General features: G+C 47.8%; 1 protein-coding gene across 1 annotated transcript in view; it reads right to left on the bottom strand.

The window, feature by feature from the left end:
• Positions 1-20030, bottom strand: part of LOC102994318 (sorting nexin-29) — a 497441-nt gene that overhangs the window by 188814 nt on the left and 288597 nt on the right. Inside the window, exons 8-9 of the mRNA XM_055089742.1 lie at positions 14323-14378; positions 11214-11295 (exon numbers count right to left, since the gene is read on the bottom strand). Of these exons, the coding sequence (XP_054945717.1) occupies positions 11214-11295; positions 14323-14378 (138 nt within the window). The remainder of the gene's footprint in view (positions 1-11213; positions 11296-14322; positions 14379-20030) is intronic.

Genomic DNA, 20030 nt, shown 5'->3' with positions numbered 1-20030 from the left:
TCTCTTCAGATATTTTCTCAGTCCCTTTCTTTTTCTCTTCTTCTTCTGGGACCCCTATAATTCGAATGTTGGTGCGTTTAATGTTGTCCCAGAGGTCTCTGAGACTGTCCTCAGTTCTTTTCATTCTTTTTTCTTTATTCTGCTCTGCAGTAGTTATTTCCAGTATATTATCTTCCAGGTCACTTATCTGTTCTTTTGCCTCAGTTATTCTGCTATTGATCCCTAGAGTATTTTTATTTTCATTTATTGTGTTGTTCATCATTGCTTGTTTCCTCTTTAGTTCTTCTAGGTCGTTGTTAAATGTTTCTTGCATTTTCTGTATTCTTATTTCCAAGATTTTGGATCATCTTTACTATCATTATTCTGAATTCTTTTTCAGGTAGACTCTCTATTTCCTCTTCATTTGTTAGGTCTGCTGGGTTTTTACTTGCTCCTTCATCTGCTGTGTGTTTTTCTGTCTTTTCATTTTGCTTAACTTACTGTGTTTGGGGTCTCCTTTTCGCAGGCTGCAGGTTCGTAGTTTCCATTGTTTTTGGTGTCTGCCCCCAGTGGCTAAGGTTGGTTCATTGGGATGTGTAGGCTTCCTAGTGGAGGGGACTAGTGCCACTGTTCTGATGGATGAGGCTGGATCTTGTCTTTCTGGTGGGCAGGTCCACCAGAGTCTGGTGGTGTGTTTTGGGGTGTCTGTGGCCTTATTATGTTTTTAGGCAGCCTCTCTGCTAATGGGTGGGGTGTGTTCCTGTCTTGCTAGTTGTTTGGTATAGGGTGTCCTGCACTGTAGCTTGCTGGTTGTTGAGTGAAGCTGGGTCTTGGCATTGAGATGGAGATCTCTGGGAGCTTTTCGCCATTTGATATTACGTGGAGCTGGGAGGTCTCTTGTGGACCAATGTCCTGAACTTGGCTCTCCCACCTCAGAGGCACAGCCCTGATGCCTGGCTGGAGCACCAAGAGCCTGTCATCCACATGGCTCAGAATAAAAGGGAGAAAAGAAAGAAAGAAAGAAAGAAGAAGATAAAATAAAATAAAAAGTTACTAAAATAAAAAATAAAAAATTATTAAAAATTTTTTTAAAAATAAAAATAAAAGAAGAAAGAAAGAAGAGAGCAACCAAACCAAAAAACAAATCCACCAATGATAAGAAGTGCTAAAAACTATACTAAAAAAAGAAAAGAAAAAAAAAAAACGGACAGACAGAACCCTAGGAAAAATGGTAAAAGCAAAGCTATACAAACAAAATCACACACAGAAATATTCACATACACACTCACAAAATGAGATAAAGGGAAAAATATATATATATCATTGCTCCCAAAGTCCACCTCAATTTGGGATGATTCGTTGTCTATTCAGGTATTCCACAGATGCAGGGTACATCCATCAAGTTGACTGTGGAGATTTAATCCGCTGCTCCTGAGGCTGCTGGGAGAGATTTCCCTTTCTCTTCTTTGTTGGCACAGCTCCTGGGGTTCACCTTTGGATTTGGCCCCGCCTCTGCATGTAGGTTTCCTGAGGGCGTCTGTTCCCTGCCCCGACAGCACGGGGTTAAAGGAGCAGCTGATTCGGGGGCTCTGGCTCACTCAGGCCCGGGGGGAGGGACGGAGTGCGGGGCGAGCCTGCGGCCGCAGAGGCCACCGTGATGCTGCACCAGCTTGAGGCGTGCCATGCGTTCTCCTGGGGAAGTTGTCCCTGGATCCCGGGACCCTGGCAGTGGCGGGCTGCACAGGCTCACGGGAGGGGCGGTGTGGAGAGTGACCTGTGCTCGCACACAGGCTTCTTGGTGGCGGCAGCAGCAGCCTTAGCATCCCATGCCCGTCTCTGGGGTCTGTGCTGACAGCCGCGGCTCACACCCGTCTCTGGAGCTCCTTTAAGTGGCACTCTTAATCCCCTCTCCTCGAGCACCAGGAAACAAAGAGGCAAGAAAAAGTCTCTTGCCTCTTCTGCAGCTCTAGACCTTTTCCCAGACTCCCTCCCGGCAAGCTGTGGCGCACTAGCCCCCTTCAGGCTGTGTTCACGCAGCCAACCCCACTCCTCTCCCTGGGATCCGACCTCTGAAGACCGAGCCTGAGCACCCAGACCCCGCCCGCCCCGGCGGGTGAGCAGACAAGCCTCTCGGGCTGGTGAGTGCTGGTCGGCACTGATCCTCTGTGCGGGAATCTCTCTGCTTTGCCCTCCGCACCCCTGTTGCTGCGCTCTCCTCCGTGGCTCCGAAGACTCCCCCCTCCGCCACCCACAGTCTCCGCCCGCGAAGGGGCTTCCCAGTGTGTGGAAGCCTTTCCTCCTTCACAGCTCCCTCCCACTTGTGCAGGTCCCGTCCCTATTCTTTTGTCTCTGTTTTTTCTTTTCTCTTTTGCCCTACCCAGGTACGTGGGGAGTTTCTTGCCTTTTGGGAGGTCTGAGGTCTTCTGCCAGCGTTCAGTAGGTGTTCTGTAGGAGTTGTTCCACATATAGATGTATTTCTGATGTATTTGTGGGGAGGAAGGTGATCTCCACGTCTTACTCTTCCGCCATCTTGAAGCTCCTCTCCCCTTCTTGATCTCTTAAGGTGTCATGACAACCCACCACTTTGTACTTGCACATCTGGATAGTGTCAACTGTCAATAATGCATCATTTCAGGTACAGCCCTCTGTCTCAAAAAAACTTATATAACTGTGCTTTGACTTCTAATAGGTGGAATGGTTCTCGGAGCTTTCTGAGATGCTGTTCCCAGGTTATAATCCTCAATTTGACTCAAATAAAATTTTCCATTTCTTTCTTGGATCGACTGATTTGTTTTTAATTAATTTATTTATTTATTTATTTATTTTTGGCTGCATTGGGTCTTCGCTGCTGCAAGCGGGCTTTCTCTAGTTGCGGTGAGTGGTGGCTACTCTTTGTCGCAGTGCATGGGCTTCTCATTGCAGTGGCTTCTCTTGTTGCAGAGCACGGGATCTAGGCACACGGGCTTCTGTAGTTGCAGCACAGGGCTCAGTAGTTGTGACACACAGGCTCAGTAGTTGTGGCTCACGGGCTCTAGAGCGCAGGCTCAGTAGTTGTGGCGCATGGCTTAGTTGCTCCACGGCATGTGGTATCTTCCCAGACCAGGGCTCGAACCTGTGTTCCCCTGCATTGGCAGGCAGATTCTTAACCACTGAGCCACCAGGGAAGTCCCTCGACTGATTAATTTCTGTCAACTCAATGTACATTACAGTGCCTGTGGCAGAAGCCCGGCTGCCTACCCAATGGCCAGCTCCCTGCCTGTCTCACCTACTGGCAGAGCTCTCCACCTGCTCAGGGACTGAGACAGGGAGATGCTCATCTTCCCAGCTTTGCTTTCAGCGAGACCATGGCTATGTGACCTCATCTTGGGTCAATGGGATCTAAGGGAAGTCCACAGGAGGGCTTTAGGCAAAGATTTTTATTTTTGATTAAAAAAATAATGTGTGAGTTAAAAACCTCTCTTCTTCCCACCTGGACATTGTCTTGCAAGGAGGAAGTGCTAACAGCTCTGGAAGCCACTGATGTGATTACGCTACTGAATACCTGAGTCCCCAACTTTTCGTTACGTATATTAACTCCTATTGGTTAAGTCACTTTGAGTGAGATAATATGTTACTTGCAGCAAAAAGCATTCCTGATACAATGTTTAATACTCAATAATTTTACTAGAGCCCATTTCTACACCAAATCAGAAATGGAGATGTCCTGAAAGTCCAATATAAGAATTATGGCCAATTCAGATTGCCTTAATTAGCAAAGATTAGAGATTTTACAAAGCAGATCTCAAAGGAGAAGACGTCCTTGACAATGATCAACAATAACCGAATGCCAGCTGCAGTGCCCTGTGAAGAAGATGGCCAGTAGTACATCAGAACTGGGGGTGGTACCTCCTTGAGGCCACCCCAACTGTATTCCAGCAACAGAAACCGAGAACATGTATGTGTTTAGCTCATCCAGATTTACACGCCAGCTGTGCCTATGGCTCCACACAAAGAGGCAGCATTAAACTGGGGTACCATCTTTGGAAACCTCCTTGGAGGAGGCCAAGAGGGTGATGACGCTGTGGGATCACGTACAGGCACCTTGGAGACGCTGGTGAATAATGTCACTGGTGCAACCCAGTACTCAATAAGTAAAGACTGTACTTGAATCCAAAACAAAACTAAACCTAGCACCAACTGGGCAGCTCTGGGCTGGTGAAACTATAATGTACTGGGGCCTGGGCATTAATGCTTTCAGGCTTCCAGGGAGTCCCATTGGGAAAGTGAACTATGATCCTAGGTTTCACCTCTGAGCCCAGGTCTCTCCCTCCAGCAGAGCTCACCCCTCTGCTAAGCCTCCATGAGCCGCTCAACATGACCCTTGTATTTCAGCTGCTTGATGGGGCTCTGTCCCCTCACCAGACCCAGACACCTTGAGGACAAAGGTATCTTGCTCCTTGCCACCCCTAAGTAGGCTGATGTGGAACCCTTGATCAAGCAGATGCTAAATAAAGGCTTTTCTGAACACGCAAACGCTCCCAGAGACATTCAGTTCAACAGGGGGTAATTCTTTTATGTTTACTTTCGGGTCTAATTGCTTATCACAAGTCAAGTGGTCCTTAGGTCACTAAGGGTAGTGTCTGCACGGTAGCTGTTTGCCAGACGCTGTGCCCACCACGTTATCCAGCATCATCTGTTGTCACTTTGCAAGGTGAGTGGTGTGCCGTCCCTCCCACCCGTACCTCTCTCTGCAGCCCTTATCTCGCAAGACTGTTCTGTTTACTCAAGAGCAACTGTCCCCCTCTAGACTGTGAGGTTGGGAGGGTAAGTGCAATGTCAAGTCTTGCTCACCCCAGGCTCTGCAGCGTTTGGCACATGTCTGGCATCTAGTCGGCCCTCAATCCACAGCTTTGGGATAAATAAAGGAATTATACTATGAAAGGGGAAAAAGAAGTTCCTCCTGTTTGAGAAGATAAAGGCAGTAACAGAATAATAGTGACACGTATGTCCAAGGGGAGGCAAACAGGCTTTTTCCGTTTGGCTTTTTGTTTTCACCTGTATCAGGCTTTCCCAGAAGCCTTGAGCATCCCAAGAACAGCTGGAGGTTAATGTGCTGTAATCCTCAGAGGTGCGGAGGTGCTTGACTTTGTGGGATGGAAAGTCCTCAAGGAAGGAGAGAGCAAGAACAAAGGCAAAGCCTCCCACAGTTTCGCTTATCATGCAGCACAGAAGCCAACCTGGCTGGAACGAAACTCAGAAATCAAACGATCCACAGCTGTCTTCCCCACCTGCCTGGTTCACAGCAGGTGTGGTGGGAAGGACCTGACTGAATGAGAGAGAATCCCTTCGGCCTCAGAACTGGTCCCTATGTCCCCACACCTGGAATGGTAACGGCTAGGGTGGAGGCTTTTCTGATCAGCCCATGTTACTGCAGCTGCCATTCCCATTTCTGTGCGTGGCTCAAACATCTCATCCGTCTCTACGTAATGAATCCCTCCCTCTCGCATAGCTATACACTAAGCAAGCATAAAGATGGAACCGTAGGTAATAGCAAACTTGAGGGCCTGAAGAGTAAACCATCTTAGGACAGAGATGAAAAGGGATGAAGCACCCGAAGCCTGAGGTGCAAAAACATGACCATCCTCCACACCACCTGCGGTCCCATGCAGCCCGCCAGACCCTGTGATCTATTATTAATACGAAAAATCATGGGTTTTCCCTGCACTGCATATATAAATATGCTCCCCTAGAATAAACCTTGAAAACACCTGCCCGGGCTACACAATAACCTTTTGGGGGTGGGGGAACCTCCAACACTGAAGGAGTCTTCCTGGGGTACTGCCTTTTCTCTAAGTCAAGACAGCCTCCTGTGGTCCCAAGGAAAGGGGACTTATTCTAGAAGGAAAAAGCTTTGCTGAAACAAAGCAACTTTCTTTACAAAGGAGACCTAATTAGTTGTGCTGGGCAAACGGAGTATTGCACTGTAGACAGTGCTTCTGGTGGTGAAATTCAAAGGCTGAAATAAACTCCCACATAGAGGACTGATTCCAGCTGTACTTACACTAACAGTGCTTTTCAAAGGGAAAGACCTAAGGGTTCAGAGAGTAAGTGTATTGATGTATTATTTCATGCCGATTTAGCGGCTGTAATATTTGCATAAGGAAAAAAAATAAGTAGATTGTTTTAAGGTCTAACATGCCTTTATAAACACTACAGTAGGATATTAAGACAGTGGACCTCAAACTGGTTTGGATGTTGGGGTATTTGGGAAATAAGATCAAACATTTGCAAAGGTATAAACTAGGAACTAATTGATTAACAACAAATGTCACTATCTCATATGAGAGAGAGAGAGAGAGAGAGAGAGAGAGAGAGAGAGAGGGGGGGAGAGAGAGAGAGAGAGAGAGAGAGAGAAACTGAGCAGGACCAGTTAGAAAATAGGGTTTTGTTTTGTTTTTTTCCATTCTGTTCGTTGCTATTTAATCATTTTGTCTCTGGCTAGTGTCTGCTGGCAGCCAAACATTAGTTAGTAGGGGCCAGAAGAAAGAAACATTTGTGGAAGAAAAATTTAAATTGGGAAAGTTCTGGACATCAATTTTACTTTTGCTCTGAAAATTGGTCAAAGGCTGCCATTTCTTACTTTCATGCCAGAACACACCTCACCACCCACCTTGGGACCCGGGAGTAGAGTGTGGAAACCATGGTGTTTGGAGATACAAACTTTTTTTTAATAACTTGCATTCAATCCTGTCAAGGGACAGCACTTCTGGCCAGGATCCTTTGTGCAAAATATACACCCAGACCTCTCCCACAAGACAAGTGGTGAGAGCCCAGTAACACCAGGCAGCAGGTGACCTAGCTGAGTTCCTCTGCAGTCAGAAGTGCCACAGTTCCCAAGCGTCCCAGGGCAGGCTCTGGGGACCCTGCCACCGCTCAAACAAGAGGTTCTGAGGAAGCATCCCTGAAACTCTTCTGTGGCCAGAGCAGTCACGGCCAACAGGCCCTGCTTTAACAATTTTCCAAAGCAAACTTGCCCACAGCTTGGCTCTGGGTTTTGCAGGGCTCTGATGTGTGTACTGCCCGGGGCCTGGAACAGATGGACAGAAAATCCCTGGCTTGGCGGCAGGGGGGCCCTTGGCCCATGGCCTCAGGGATGCAGGGGGCCATCCACACAGGCAAGTTCTTGGTCAGGCTGGGCCCTTCCAAGGCAACTCCCCCATCTGCTTCTCAGATTTTAAAATCTGGACTCTGCCCACGTTCACAGAATCTGTGCAAACCGGTACCTTGTCAGAAAATGCTTTGGGGGCTGAGAGTCATGTTACTGAATGAGCTGCTTCTCTGTGTCTTTGTTTTCTTATCAATAAAATGGGGATAATAAGCATTTGTTACCTCACAGGGCTGTTGTGAGGACTGAATGAGCTATTTTATGTAACATACACAGACCATTGAGAGGTGGCGTTTCCCAAATATTATTCATTCGCATAGCACTGTCCTAAACTTCTTGCTGTTTTCACTGTCACACATTTAGTATTTTTCTTTAAGCTGGCTCACTTTCTTTCTGCTTAAATTTATTTTAAAAGGAAACTGTGCATCACCGTGGTAAATGGAAAAAATAACAGAAGGCAGATGAACAGAAAACAAATACAATGAAAGAAAACAATGTAGCTAATTGAGCTGGAGTCTGTTGCCTGCCAAAGGCGTTGATCCTGGGCCTTCCTCTGACTTTGCTAAGATGCACGATTACAGGGCGTTAAAGGCCTAACGGCCACGTAGAGACTTTCTCTTTCAGGTCATTGCCAGTGATGGAAGAGCTGAAAGGCGAGTGGCCTTCTCCCTGAAGAACTATTTATTGGATGTCCAGTCTCTGTCTCTCTAAAACCTCACTAAGCACATAGGAGATCACACAGAAGATCATCCTGCTTTCCGCCACTCTGGGAGACACTGTTCTAGATCATCACCATCCAACGGAGCTTCCTGAGATGACGGAAACGTGCTGTATCCATGTTGTCCAATACGGTAGTCACCAGCCACATGTGGCTAAGAAGCACGTGAAACGTGGCTGGTGTGCCTGAGGAACTAGAGTTTAATTTCTTCCCATTTTGATTAAGTCAAATTTAAATGATGCCACCAATCGTGGCACAGTGGTTAAGAATCCTCCTGCTAATGCAGGAGACACAGGTTTGAGCCCTGGTCCAGGAAGATCCCACATGCCGCGGAGCAACTAAGCCCGTGCGCCACAACTACTGAAGCCCGTGCACCTAGAGCCCATGTTCCGCAACAAAGAGTATCTCCTGCTCACAGCAACTAGAGAAAGCCCAGGTGCAGCAGCGAAGACCCAACACCGCCAAAAAAAAAAAAAAAAAAAAAAAAACAAACATTTCAATGACCACACGTGGCTAGTGGCTGTCGGACTGGACAGTGCAGATCTACTGAGAAAGCTACATGTGCTGATCCCTTTGTCTGGGCTCTTCAAATGAACTACGGTTCATTTTGAGGTTATGCCCTTGGCTTCCTTGGAGGGAGATCTTAAGGAAACCTGACAGTGATTTGTCATAGGGATGTAACAGGGCATCATCTACCACATTCTTTATTATTGCTTCATCTAAAGCTCTGTGAGGACATTTCTTTTAGAACTCCCTTTGAGGAACTGACAAATTTTCTTCTCATTAGTAATGGAATTATCCAAAATAGCCACATTTCCATTTTCACACTGGTTGCCAGGAAGCTCAAAGGAAACTTACAAACCAATGAGAGCAACCACATAGGATCTCATATATATGTATGTATGTATATATATGATTTCCACTGTTCCCTTAATGGAAACACTCTTAGTTTACATCTTCTCTAACTCTGATATTTTATTTCTTACTTCTATTTTATCACTCTTTTCTGAGTTTCTCTAGAAATTATCTCAAATCTTTTGTGGAATTATATAAAATGCATTTTTTTAACTAATAAAAATAATGTCCAACAGTACCAGTATTTTACAGGAGTCACTCTCTCTCCAATATCATTGATCATTTAAAAAACAACAAAAACCAAAAAATCACAGTCATGAAGACTTTCTAAAATGCTTCCAAACACATGCTCAGAGTTTGCTCTTAAGTACCAACCAGAAGCGTTGTTAGCTAAAAGGAGAAAAACAGTTGCATTCAACACACTCCAAGATCAGGAGAGATTTCAGACAGCCCACAGTGTGGGACGCAGCTGCTCTACGTGATGTGGGAGCTGTCAGCCTCGTGGCTCCATGAAATCCAGGCCTCATCCTCCACGCACTGGCTGGACCACACCCAGGAAAGCTCTGGAGATGGTCAAGGATGGGGAGAGTGTGGCTCGAATCCCTCAGTGGCCACTGTGGAAACAATCTCCCAGGCAACGGCATATTTGCTGTGTCCATCTCGTTCCTTAACTGACTTTCAAGAGCTAAAAACGGCCCCGTTGCTTCCTGGGGTGAGGTGAGGGGGAGGAGTGAAAAATGAAAGGTCAAGGAAACCTCTCAAGCGATCTCGCATTTTAATTTTGCTCTAAAATAAAGCTGTCTGCTTCACTTTTTTCATTCTCCAGGCAACACCTCCCAGCTTTCTGATGACCCCAAAGCAGAACTTGAAGGACACTCAAGTAAGAGATTGGGGGGGGGGGTTGGTTTGGGATAAAAGGAGAAGAGGATATTCGGAAATCTGTCATATCTCATTCTCTTTTCAAGCCAGAGCTGAGAGCATCAGGAACGCTCAGATTCTCTAACACTTATTAAAGTGCTACTGTCGCCCAGCTGAACAAGTAAACTAGAATAACTTTCTGGTGCAAACTTCCTTGCCAAACTCTAGCTCATTTGTCCGTAAGATTTCAGGGAAGAGGTGTGTATCATGCTTAAGCCCACTCCTATATAACCCATGCCCACCGCCAGTCCTGCCATCAAAGACTAAACACGGCGATCATTTTGGAAGATGAGAAACGAATACCAAGTGCCTACTGGACACCATGTATTTCTAATCCCAACAACAACAGCTTTGCAAAGTAAGCATTATTATTATTTCTGTTTTACAGATAAGGAAGCTGAGATTTACCTAAGGCCACAAAACTGAAACCAGGGCTTCTATTCTCAAGTTCAGTGTCCTTTTTGCACCACCCCAGTCTCTGGGGAAGCTATCCTAATAGCCGAGAAGACTTCTTCAATGGTCAATTCCCCACTAAGAAAAATGGCAACAAAACTCAAGGCTCTTCACGGAGCTCATGGGGAATAAGAACAAAACGTAATGAAAGTTGTTGGGATACCATTCAACAGCAGAACCAGAAGTGGCTAAGAGTCAAAGTTGAAAACAAAACAGTCCCAGGACAAGTGAACGCCAACAGCTGCAGATCAGGTAAGAAAAAGAAAGAGAAATGAGAAAGCCAAGAAGAGGGTAGGTAGGCACGGCTGCTAGAGGCATCAGAAAATCAGAGAAAAGATGGACAACTGGGGTCCCAACTGTTGGGGCAAAATCACCTCCAAAACAAAGGTCCCCTGGTTTCAAACACTCAATCCTCAACCAGGGAGGGGGTGATCAGCTCTACCTCAAGGAAGCAGAGGGCACATCTGCAGTGTCCACTTGCCAAGTGGCCGTTGCCCCTTCTTTGGCAAAGAGTGGCCTGGTTTTCATCTGGGGAGCCCCCTCACCCCTCTCTCAGTCACATGGTCAGATGACGGCAACTCCAACCCCAGTGCCAGTGGGGGTCACGTGACTCGAAGCTGGCCCATCACAGAAGTCCGTCACCCAACCCTGGGGTTTAGGGATGGGCTTTTGGGATCCAAGACAGACTCCTGAGAGACGCCCGTACAGGCTGAGAGTCTGGTGCTGCTGGGAGCTGCCTGGCCCACCCACAGAGGGCGCCAGCCTAAAAAGGACGCCCAAGCAGAGGAAACCAGGGGAAATGGGAGATGTCTGACCACAGGTCCAGGCAGGTCTGAGGCCAGACCCACGCCTGGACATTTCAGTTGCAACACGAGCCAACAAATCCCATTTCTGCTCAAGCAGTCCGAGCTGAGCGGTCATGGCCACACTAGGGGGCCCGACAGCACGAGAAAGCTCCACCCTGCCTGCTTCTGTCTGACAGAAGGATCATTTCCTCCGGGAGGTTGGGCAGGTGGATGCTGGCATCTGGAGGCTGTGGCTTCTACGTATGGCACTCCATCGCCAAGAGGCAAAAGCACCAGAGGGTAACAAACAAGTGGGGTACCCACCCCAGCGGTGACATCTAACTGAAAACCAGGTAATTACCTGATACACGTGGAATGCATTGGTGGCTTTGCCCCGGAGAAACACTGACGGGATCCAGACGTTGATCAGCGCTCGGTTTGATCTGAACAAAAGAAAGATGCAAAGTGGTCATTTCAATTTACAAAAAAAAAGGGAGGAAGCTATTTTCTCCTCTAAGAGGCACACGATGTACGGCAACATCTATTACACTTAACTGTAAGCTAAAGCATCAGTTTCCATCTCATTACTTGGTCCCCCAAGATTATTTTTAAGGGACTTAGCTTAAAAAATATATATATTTAATTTATATATGCAGCTTGTATTCTGGAACGAGGAAGAACTGCCCTTCAGTCCTTACTAACTGCGTGACCATGGCCCATAATTTATCTGAACCTCAGTTTGCTCATCTGAAGAGGGGGACGATCACCAGAAGCCCCCACGAGGCGGGGGAGGGTCAGGAGCACTAACGCCCACAGGGCTTCTGGAGCGTTTGGAGGAGTCATGCTGCCTCCTCACTGTGCCCACTTTAGACCCTGACCCCCACTTTAAGGTCAGGCTCCACGAAAGAGCTCCGGAGACCAACACTCAGGCTATGCAAGAGATAGCTCTCTGGGGTGGGGAGAGGGGATTCCAGGAAGCCAGGCACCAATAACCACTCTTGCAACTTTTCCAAAAGCACTGTGTGTGGCTCACATAGAGCAAAATCATTTACCGAGCACATACACTGCACGGCTCCATGCTGTCACCTAGATTATCTTGGTTGATCCTCGCCGGCTATTTGAGAGAACTTCAAGGGTTCTTTCGGTTATGTGACAGTTCCGCCTTGCGTGATGACTTGAACCTAACTCTGAGTCACTGGCTGCATACACCCACCACCACCACTCTTCCACCGGCTGGATCTACATCACGTGAAGCTGATAAGTTAGTTAACTGTCACCGAAACTTCCAGATCAATCATTAACAGCTCTCACAACAGTGCTGTGCAATTCTGGAAGGGCTGGGAGGTCCTAGCCCTTGTTTCTGCTAGGAGTTGCTCCAGGGCTAAACGCTTTTCCTGGAGCTCTCCTTATCTCTAAAGAGCAGCTCTTAAAAATTCGCCAGCCTCCTGTGCTTAGAACACAGTTTGAGACACTGATGATGGAAGAGTCCAAGACTCAACAGCCTCACAACCTCCACAGTAAAGAGCATTTCATTTTCACAAAGAAATGCTTCTCTCCTGAAGCAGCATTTCTTCTAAGCTCTGAGCCCAGGTGCTGACTGCCTTCATGGGGCAAAATACACCCTACTGATCACCTCCCCAGGGCTCCAAGTACACACTGCCATGTGAGGCACCAAACTGATCTGGATGTCTAATGACCCCCCTCCTGGAAAGGTCCCCCAAACTGTGCTAGTGACTAGAGTGTTCCCCTTTCATTTCTGTCGGGAGGGGCAGGGGTGTAGAAGTGTAACTGACACTCTGGTTTTCATTAACCTCCCAGGATTGGTGAGGGCTGGACCACCTCCCAGGGCTCCAGGAGGTCCCCCAGGTCCCCCTGTATGTGCTCTCCCTTTCAGAGCACATGGCTTGCTGTATTAGAATTGATTGTCCTCTCTCTCCTAGACATAGAAGTGTGAGTTAAGGGAATAAAATAATGATCCCAAGTATGGAAGACCGAGTAAGTTGGAGGAGTCAAATCTACCAGGGCAGTTGGTACGAAGGGAGGGCCGGGGGAGGCTGGGGATGGAGCTGAGGTCAGCCAGGGCCTTCTCTGCAAGAGAAGAGGGAGAGGGAAATGGCACGTCGCTCTGGCTTTAGTGGAGATGATCAACCTGGGGGGCTGGAGGAGAAAAGATGAGGTGGCTGCACCCGCAGAGGATGCCTGAGAGCAGAGACCATGGCTGATTCATCCCCTCCACCGACCACCTGGCACGACCCCTCCCCACAGCAGGCGCGTGGTAAATTCTTGCTTTATGAATGAGTCCCTTGCGCCTCACGAGTGGCTCGTCTCTGGGATCCCCTCTGCGGCTTTCACCTCTCTCCCCAGCTGGTCCCCCCTTTCCCTCCACCAGGCCACCATCCCATGATCCTCTTCACTGTGTACTCCCGTCCACCCCGCCCCCCAAAGGCCCATGTGAAGCAAACTCGCCTTTGCATCCTTCACCTCTTAACCTCCACGACCCCCCTCACCAATCTAACAGCCACCTCCATCTCTACCGCAGCTGCCAAGCACTGCGGGGCCTCTTGATCCCCTCCGCGCTTTTCATAACCCCACTCTTGTGATCTGCGCCTTATGAATGAGGAAACTCAGGCTCAGAGAGGTTAAGTGGCTCGCCCAAGGTCACACCGGCAGGAGTCCTGCAGTTAAGATTTCAACATGGCTCAGCCTGGCTCTAACAAAATGCTCTTCCAATGCCCCGCCCTCTCTCCTGGGGAAGCTGAACCTTCCTCTACTCAGCACAACTAAATGAGAGAGGAGGGAGGTTCTGCTTGCCCTTAACTCAGGACTCACTCCTCGCTTCACCAGCCCCAGGGGATTACTGGTCCAAAAACCAAGGCAACTTGATCAGAAAGAGTCAGTCTGAAGACCAACTATATTCCTTAGGGGTTATCGGCAGAGGCACCAGACAGAATTAAATCCAATCAAAAATCAGACCAATGTACTGAACTACTGTCGTTTCCAATAGCCCAGGAGTTGCAGACTCAAAATGTGAACAGGAGACACCCAGACAATGGAATGAGTGGAGTGGGCCACAGTCAGACAAAAGGGAGAAGTGGGGACTGCAGCAAGCTGACAAGCATGCGCCCTGGATGGAAGAGGCAGCTGCTGCTCAGCTCTAGCTGATGGGGGCCTGGCTGGGATTTCTTCTTTTAAAGAAAATGGAGAAATTTAAATTTTCATGTGATACCTTCCGACTCTTAAATGTCAGCCAAAAAAAAATTGTTTTTCAATACCCAAAGCGGGAGATAAAAACACATCTGAAGGCCAGACTCAGGCTGCAGGCAAACAACTCCCCACCTCTACAATAACCAAATCAGCCATGCAGATTTCAACAGCGGTTGCTGGTTCCCTCTATGGTCTCCTGGGACGCAAGCCAAGTAACAGAGTCTTGTTTCTAAAGGGCCCCTCATGAGCAGATGCTGTGGACTTACATTTCAAAATCCGACAAACTCTGGTCTTCGGATGTTTGACTCAAATCTCCAGGCACCTGCCATAGGGAGAGGGGGAAGGGGAGAGAGAAAATGCATCATGGTTACCATGGTTTGCATAATCACACGAAATTCTGCTTCTCAATGACCCCTGAGCATTTCCTGTTCAGAATGAGGTGAAGAAGCAGTTACTGGAAAACAATAAGAGATTTTATGGAAGGATGGTTAAAGACGGAGTTACAGTAATAAAAATATGCCACCATGAAAGACCTCAATTACCTTCACAGAAAAAAAGGACTGTTAATCCTACTGAGATCATCATGGGTGTGTAAAAGCATGTAATTTGGGAGCTATAGAGGCCTAGTTAGGAGCTGAGAGGCAAGGTATCAAATGTGCAAAGGCAAAAATATGCAACATCACCGTGATAACCATCACGCACAGACACACGTGGTGTGTAAACACAAAGGGAAACGTCTGTCCCCCAAATGGCTCTATCCTTTCCCCTCACATGTGTGAGCAATTTAAGGCAGCCGAACATGACCTTCTCTTCTGACTCCGAAGGGCCCCATGAGAACAGGATTGGGTGCAAGAAACTAAAATGCCTGGCGGGATGGCAATTCTCATCGAGAGCAGACAGCGAATGGCCAGCACTTGCAGATGCTCAATAAATCGTGATGTTATCGGACCCTGCGAATGAGCTTCCTTTTGTGATAGGATCGAGTTTGAACTGGAGAGAACTTCAGACTGTGGATCAAAACTAAGAACCAAGAGGGATAGAGAAGGGTGTGGGGTGATGAGGGAAAGTTCCACACTGTGCACCTGTCAGGGCATTCTCCTTATCCTCAATCTTCATCAATCGTGATAAGGATCCAGGGGTGGGTAATGCTCCCTGCCCCCCAGATGAGGGAACTGAGGATCACAGAGGCTGAACGTGTCCAAGGCCACACATGCAGGAAAGGGATACGAATTCAGGTCTGTCCAGGCTTTTCTGCTACAAACCCTTCGCAAACAGAAGAAAAGCCAGCTCAAAGGTGCCAGGAGAAGGTGAGACTTGGCAAAGTCTTGCCTGTACAGGGCATAAGAAGACACTAGAAGGTAGTCCTTAGAGAAACAGCAGGCTCCTTTTGGAGGCGGGAGGATGCAGTGGTTATGCAACCTGGGCTCAGGATCCAATCCCGAGCTCCTGTGTGGCCACGAGCAAGTCACTTGACTTCTCTGCATCACACTGTCCTTGTCTGTAAAATGGGTATGTATAATACTAACACGCACAGGGTGAGAACAAGAGGAGTTGATAAGTGTAGAGCATGTGAAACAGTGCCAGGCAGGTAGAAGGGTCTCCTTGACTGACCTGTGCGCTATGATAATATGACAACTATTGAGAAGTTGTCTGTTATCCTTGACACCATACATGAATCTGCCCACCACCTGGGGGTGTCTCACCCCATACATGGCAGCCCTGAGGGAGAATGGCCCAAGCTGAGCCCTTTCCAGGTCCCTGGAACTAAGCAATTCAATTGGGCTCCGGGCTGCAGGCTTTGTTAAGGAGCTGCTGTTGAGAGATTCTTTCAAGCCCAACAAGGAGAAACCCGCCTAACCGCTTGAGAGAACATCAGTTTCAAAAGATCAGGAACTCCCTGGGCTGGGGGTCGGGGTGGCCCTGCTGTTAGAGGGACTGTTATTTTCCTCTGGGCGGCTGTGGTGAGAGCTGGTACAATCTATCAGGGGAAGCCACGAGGCTGTGTGTACTGAGATCCCTAAAGACACCTACATCCTTTGACCCAGAAATCACAGTCCTCTGCTATCCAGAGGAAACAAAGACGCCAACCAAAAGGATCTAAAGGTCCAACTACAGAGAAAGGATTCAAGAAATTATGACATGTCCGTATGAGATGCCTGGTTTAAAAAGAAACGAGTTATACACACACACACACACACACACACACACACACACACTCATGAAGGTATGAGCACAAAAATAATTCCGGAAAAGGATCTAAGAAAATAAGGGTGGCTATTGTTAATAATAGATTAGGAGTGGGACTGGGGAGAGAAATGCTTATTTTTCATTTGCTATCTTTCTGGAAGATTAAAAAAATTTATCTTTTGAGTGGATTGCTTTATAAGAATTTAAACGTGCTTTTGAAGAATGAGATAGCATTCCACGTGCAGTTATGAAAACATCTCCAAGATGGACCATCACATGAAAGCAAAAGCAGGGTACAGATGGTGGGTCTAATACACCACCTTGGGTGAGAAAACAGAGAATGAAGAATATCAAGTTGTATTTGTTTTTCGTTTTTGTTTTTGTTTTGCGGTACGTGGGCCTCTCACTGCTGTGGCCTCTCCCGTTGCGGAGCACAGGCTCTGGCCGCGCAGGCTCAGCGGCCATGGCTCACGGGCCCAGCCACTCCACGGCATGTGGGATCTTTCCACGGCATGTGGGACCTTCCCGGACCGGGGCACAAACCTGTGTCCCCTGCATCGGCAGGTGGACTCTCAACCACTGCGCCACCAGGGAAGCCCTATTTGTTTGTTTTTGCGTCAAGAAGGTAGAGAAGTGAAGTTCAAGGCACCAAAGGGGCACCAGCCTGTGGGCACTAGGGGCGGGGGTGGGGCCCAGGCAGCGGGGTGGGAGCGAGGCTATTTAGTCAACACTCTTTTGTATCATTCGAGTTTCGAAATAATCTAATACTAACAATTAAAAATGTAAATTAAAATGCATTATCCCACCAAGAGTGCTTTAGATAAATTTCTAATGGCACAGAAAAAAAAGCCCCTGGTCTCTGTTTAATAAAAAGCCGCTATGGGGAATTCCCCGGTGGTCCAGTGGTTAGGGCTCGGCGCTTTCACTGCCGAGGGCCTGGGTTCAATCCCTGGCTGGGAAACTAGGATCCTGCAAGCCACAGGGCACGACCAGAAAAAGAAAAAATAAAGCTAATACGGACTGCAAATGCCTAGTGCGAGTCTTGAATATAACTCATAATTACTGTGGATCAATATTAGGAGGAAAGAGATCCGAAAGACAGTGGGGTATCAGAGAGAGGGCAGTCAGATGGATTTGTAGCATGGATCTGAACTTTCTTGTACTTTCTACAATGATGATGCATTAATCGTGTAAATACTAACAGATATATATTATATTGTATATATACATATACATAATATATACCTCCATTAATTATATGCATAATATATTAAGTGTGTATCGCATTACTGCGTAAAGTGAATAAGATAGTCTTTCCAATCCTCCCCCGCAGGATGGGAGAGGCTGTGCCTTCAGGTCTTCTATTCATGGGGGATGAACGAGGGCTGAGGCTGGCTCTGAAGCGCCGCCCCCTTCCAGACACCAGTCTCCCCTCAGCGCTTCCACATGGAACCCAGTGCCTTCTCTGGCAGGGCTGCAGGGTGGCTCTCCACCTCTCTTCTCTGAGCTTTCCCTCAGCACCTGAGCCTGGGGAAGGTTCTTCGGCAGATCGGAGCAAGGACCCACAGACTGTGAAGGCACCAGTGGCATCATTACACTCACTGCCTTTAAATGCAGCCTCTTCTCAAATGGGATGTGAACAGAGCTTGGACCCGGGGAACCTCATTCACAAGAAGCAAGGTTCTGATTGTCTGCCCCACCAGGCTGAGGGGAAGGGCGACCAGAAGCAAAAGATAAGATGAGGTTTTTAAGGACAGATGTCACTCTACAATGATATGAACAAAGAGCTTTTGAAAACAATCAATTTTTAAAAGAAAGTATCTTCCTGACAGATAAATTTCCCGTCAGGGATGCTTATTTGTAGGGGGACCCTCTTGGACAATGGATGCTAAGTATCTGGGAATTGTTAAATCCTCCCAACTCAGGAGTTTTTCTTCTTTTTTAAAAAAATTTTTTCTTTTTAAAATTTTATTTTTATTTATTTATTTAATTTTATTTTTGGCGTGTTGGGTCTTTGGTGCTGTGTGCGGGCTTTTCTCTAGCTGCAGCGAGCAGGGGCTACTCTTCGTTGTGGTGCGCAGGCTTCTCATTGCGGTGGCTTCTCTTGTTGCAGAGCATGGGCTCTAGGCGTGCGGGCTTCAGTAGTTGTGGCACGCGGGCTCAGCAGTTGTGGGTCGCGGGCTCTAGAGCGCAGGCTCAGTAGTTGTGGCTCACGGACTTAGTTGCTCCACGGCATGTGGTATCTTTCTGGACGAGGGCTCAAACCCGTTTCCCTTGCCCTGGCAGGCAGATTCTTAACCACTGTGCCACCAGGGAAGCCCCCAGGAGTTTTTCTTCTGATTACTGGCATTACTGGCATCAGCAAGCCAGGAGACATTTATGTGTCTGCCTGAGTTCAGGGAGGCTGGCTGGAAAAAGAGTCCGTGAACTTTCTGACCTCGGTGGAATAGATCTTAAAAATCAGGCCAGGCTCTACAGCAACTGCAGTATGATAATTGACGGCCAAACTTATTAAACATCTTAACATGCTCTCTTTTCATTCTGTCTACCCAGATTGGAGCTAGATAGCATCTGGGGTTTACAGTAAGCATCCAGAAAGCTGATTTGACTTCATATTCTGGCAGTGAAAGACTTGTGGGGTAGAGATTTTGTAAGAAAAATCAACTTTCTATTGATACTGGCCACAAACATCCCTCGTGCCTTCCTAAAGCCCTGAGGAGTCTTGGAGGACACATCTCTGCAATGGAGGCTTCTTTTTGATTCCCTCCAACATGGAGCATGAGTAAGTGTGGTTGTCCTCATTTGCTTCTCCCTAGCCCTGCAGAGAAGGTGGCTCATCATCTGGCCTGCAGTCTGGGGGTTCGGGGGTCAGTATGTGAGTGCAGAGAAAGGCAGAGACCATGGCTGGAGAAACAGAGCAGTCAGGATTTCTGGGTCTTTCTGTAGCAAACACCCCAGGCGCTGCATACACAAGGATGTGGAGGGACAGGCGAGACCCACAATCAGAATCCTTTTCCATCTCTGGGTACGCGAGTCAGCCTCCACTGATCATGAAAGAAGTCACATGGCTCTCTGAAGGTTCTGCCAGAAAGCAACAAAGATGGCGGGCTGAGGGGGCCAATGTGCGTTGAACATCTACTATGCGCCAATGTATTCGCACATTATTAATCCTCAAATAAATACTGTGAAGGATGTATTATCGCATGCCATGCTTCCCTCCTTTCTTCCCCCACCCTCTTTGTATGGCTGGCTCTTTTCACATCTTTTCAGTCAGCTAAAAGATGACCTCCTATGAGATACCTTCCCTGATCACCGGAAATAAGCAGATTCCACACTGCCACCCTCTACCATTCCCGGTGCTCAGGCTGCAATTACTCCACACTCTGTATTGGTCCCTCCCTGCGAGCTTGGGGACAGCAGCTTCCACGAAAGGTCATTCACACAGGCCCTGGCATGTTGTGGGCACTGACTGAGCACTTGTGACTGAGGAAACAAGTGAATGATGAGGGAAGCTCCATTTCCACAGAAGTGTCAATCAAGTTTTAAACTGCTCTGGAGCAAATATGAAATCATCATGCATGAGAAGGAGGAGTTAGTCTGGAGATAAGAGGAACCAAAGGAAGAGAACCATATTCCTTGTCTTCTAATTACAGGGCTCTCGGATTCACTGCTCAAAAGACAAGGCAAGGGCTTCCCTGGTGGCGCAGTGGTTGAGAGTCCGCCTGCCGATGCAGGGGACACGGGTTCGTGCCCCGGTCCGGGAGGATCCCACATGCCGCGCAGCGGC

Source organism: Physeter macrocephalus, chromosome 14 (genome assembly GCF_002837175.3).
Source record: "Physeter macrocephalus isolate SW-GA chromosome 14, ASM283717v5, whole genome shotgun sequence".
NCBI lineage: Eukaryota > Metazoa > Chordata > Mammalia > Artiodactyla > Physeteridae > Physeter > Physeter macrocephalus.
Note: the sequence above shows the minus strand (reverse complement) of the source record. Positions and strands in the feature narration are given on the sequence as shown.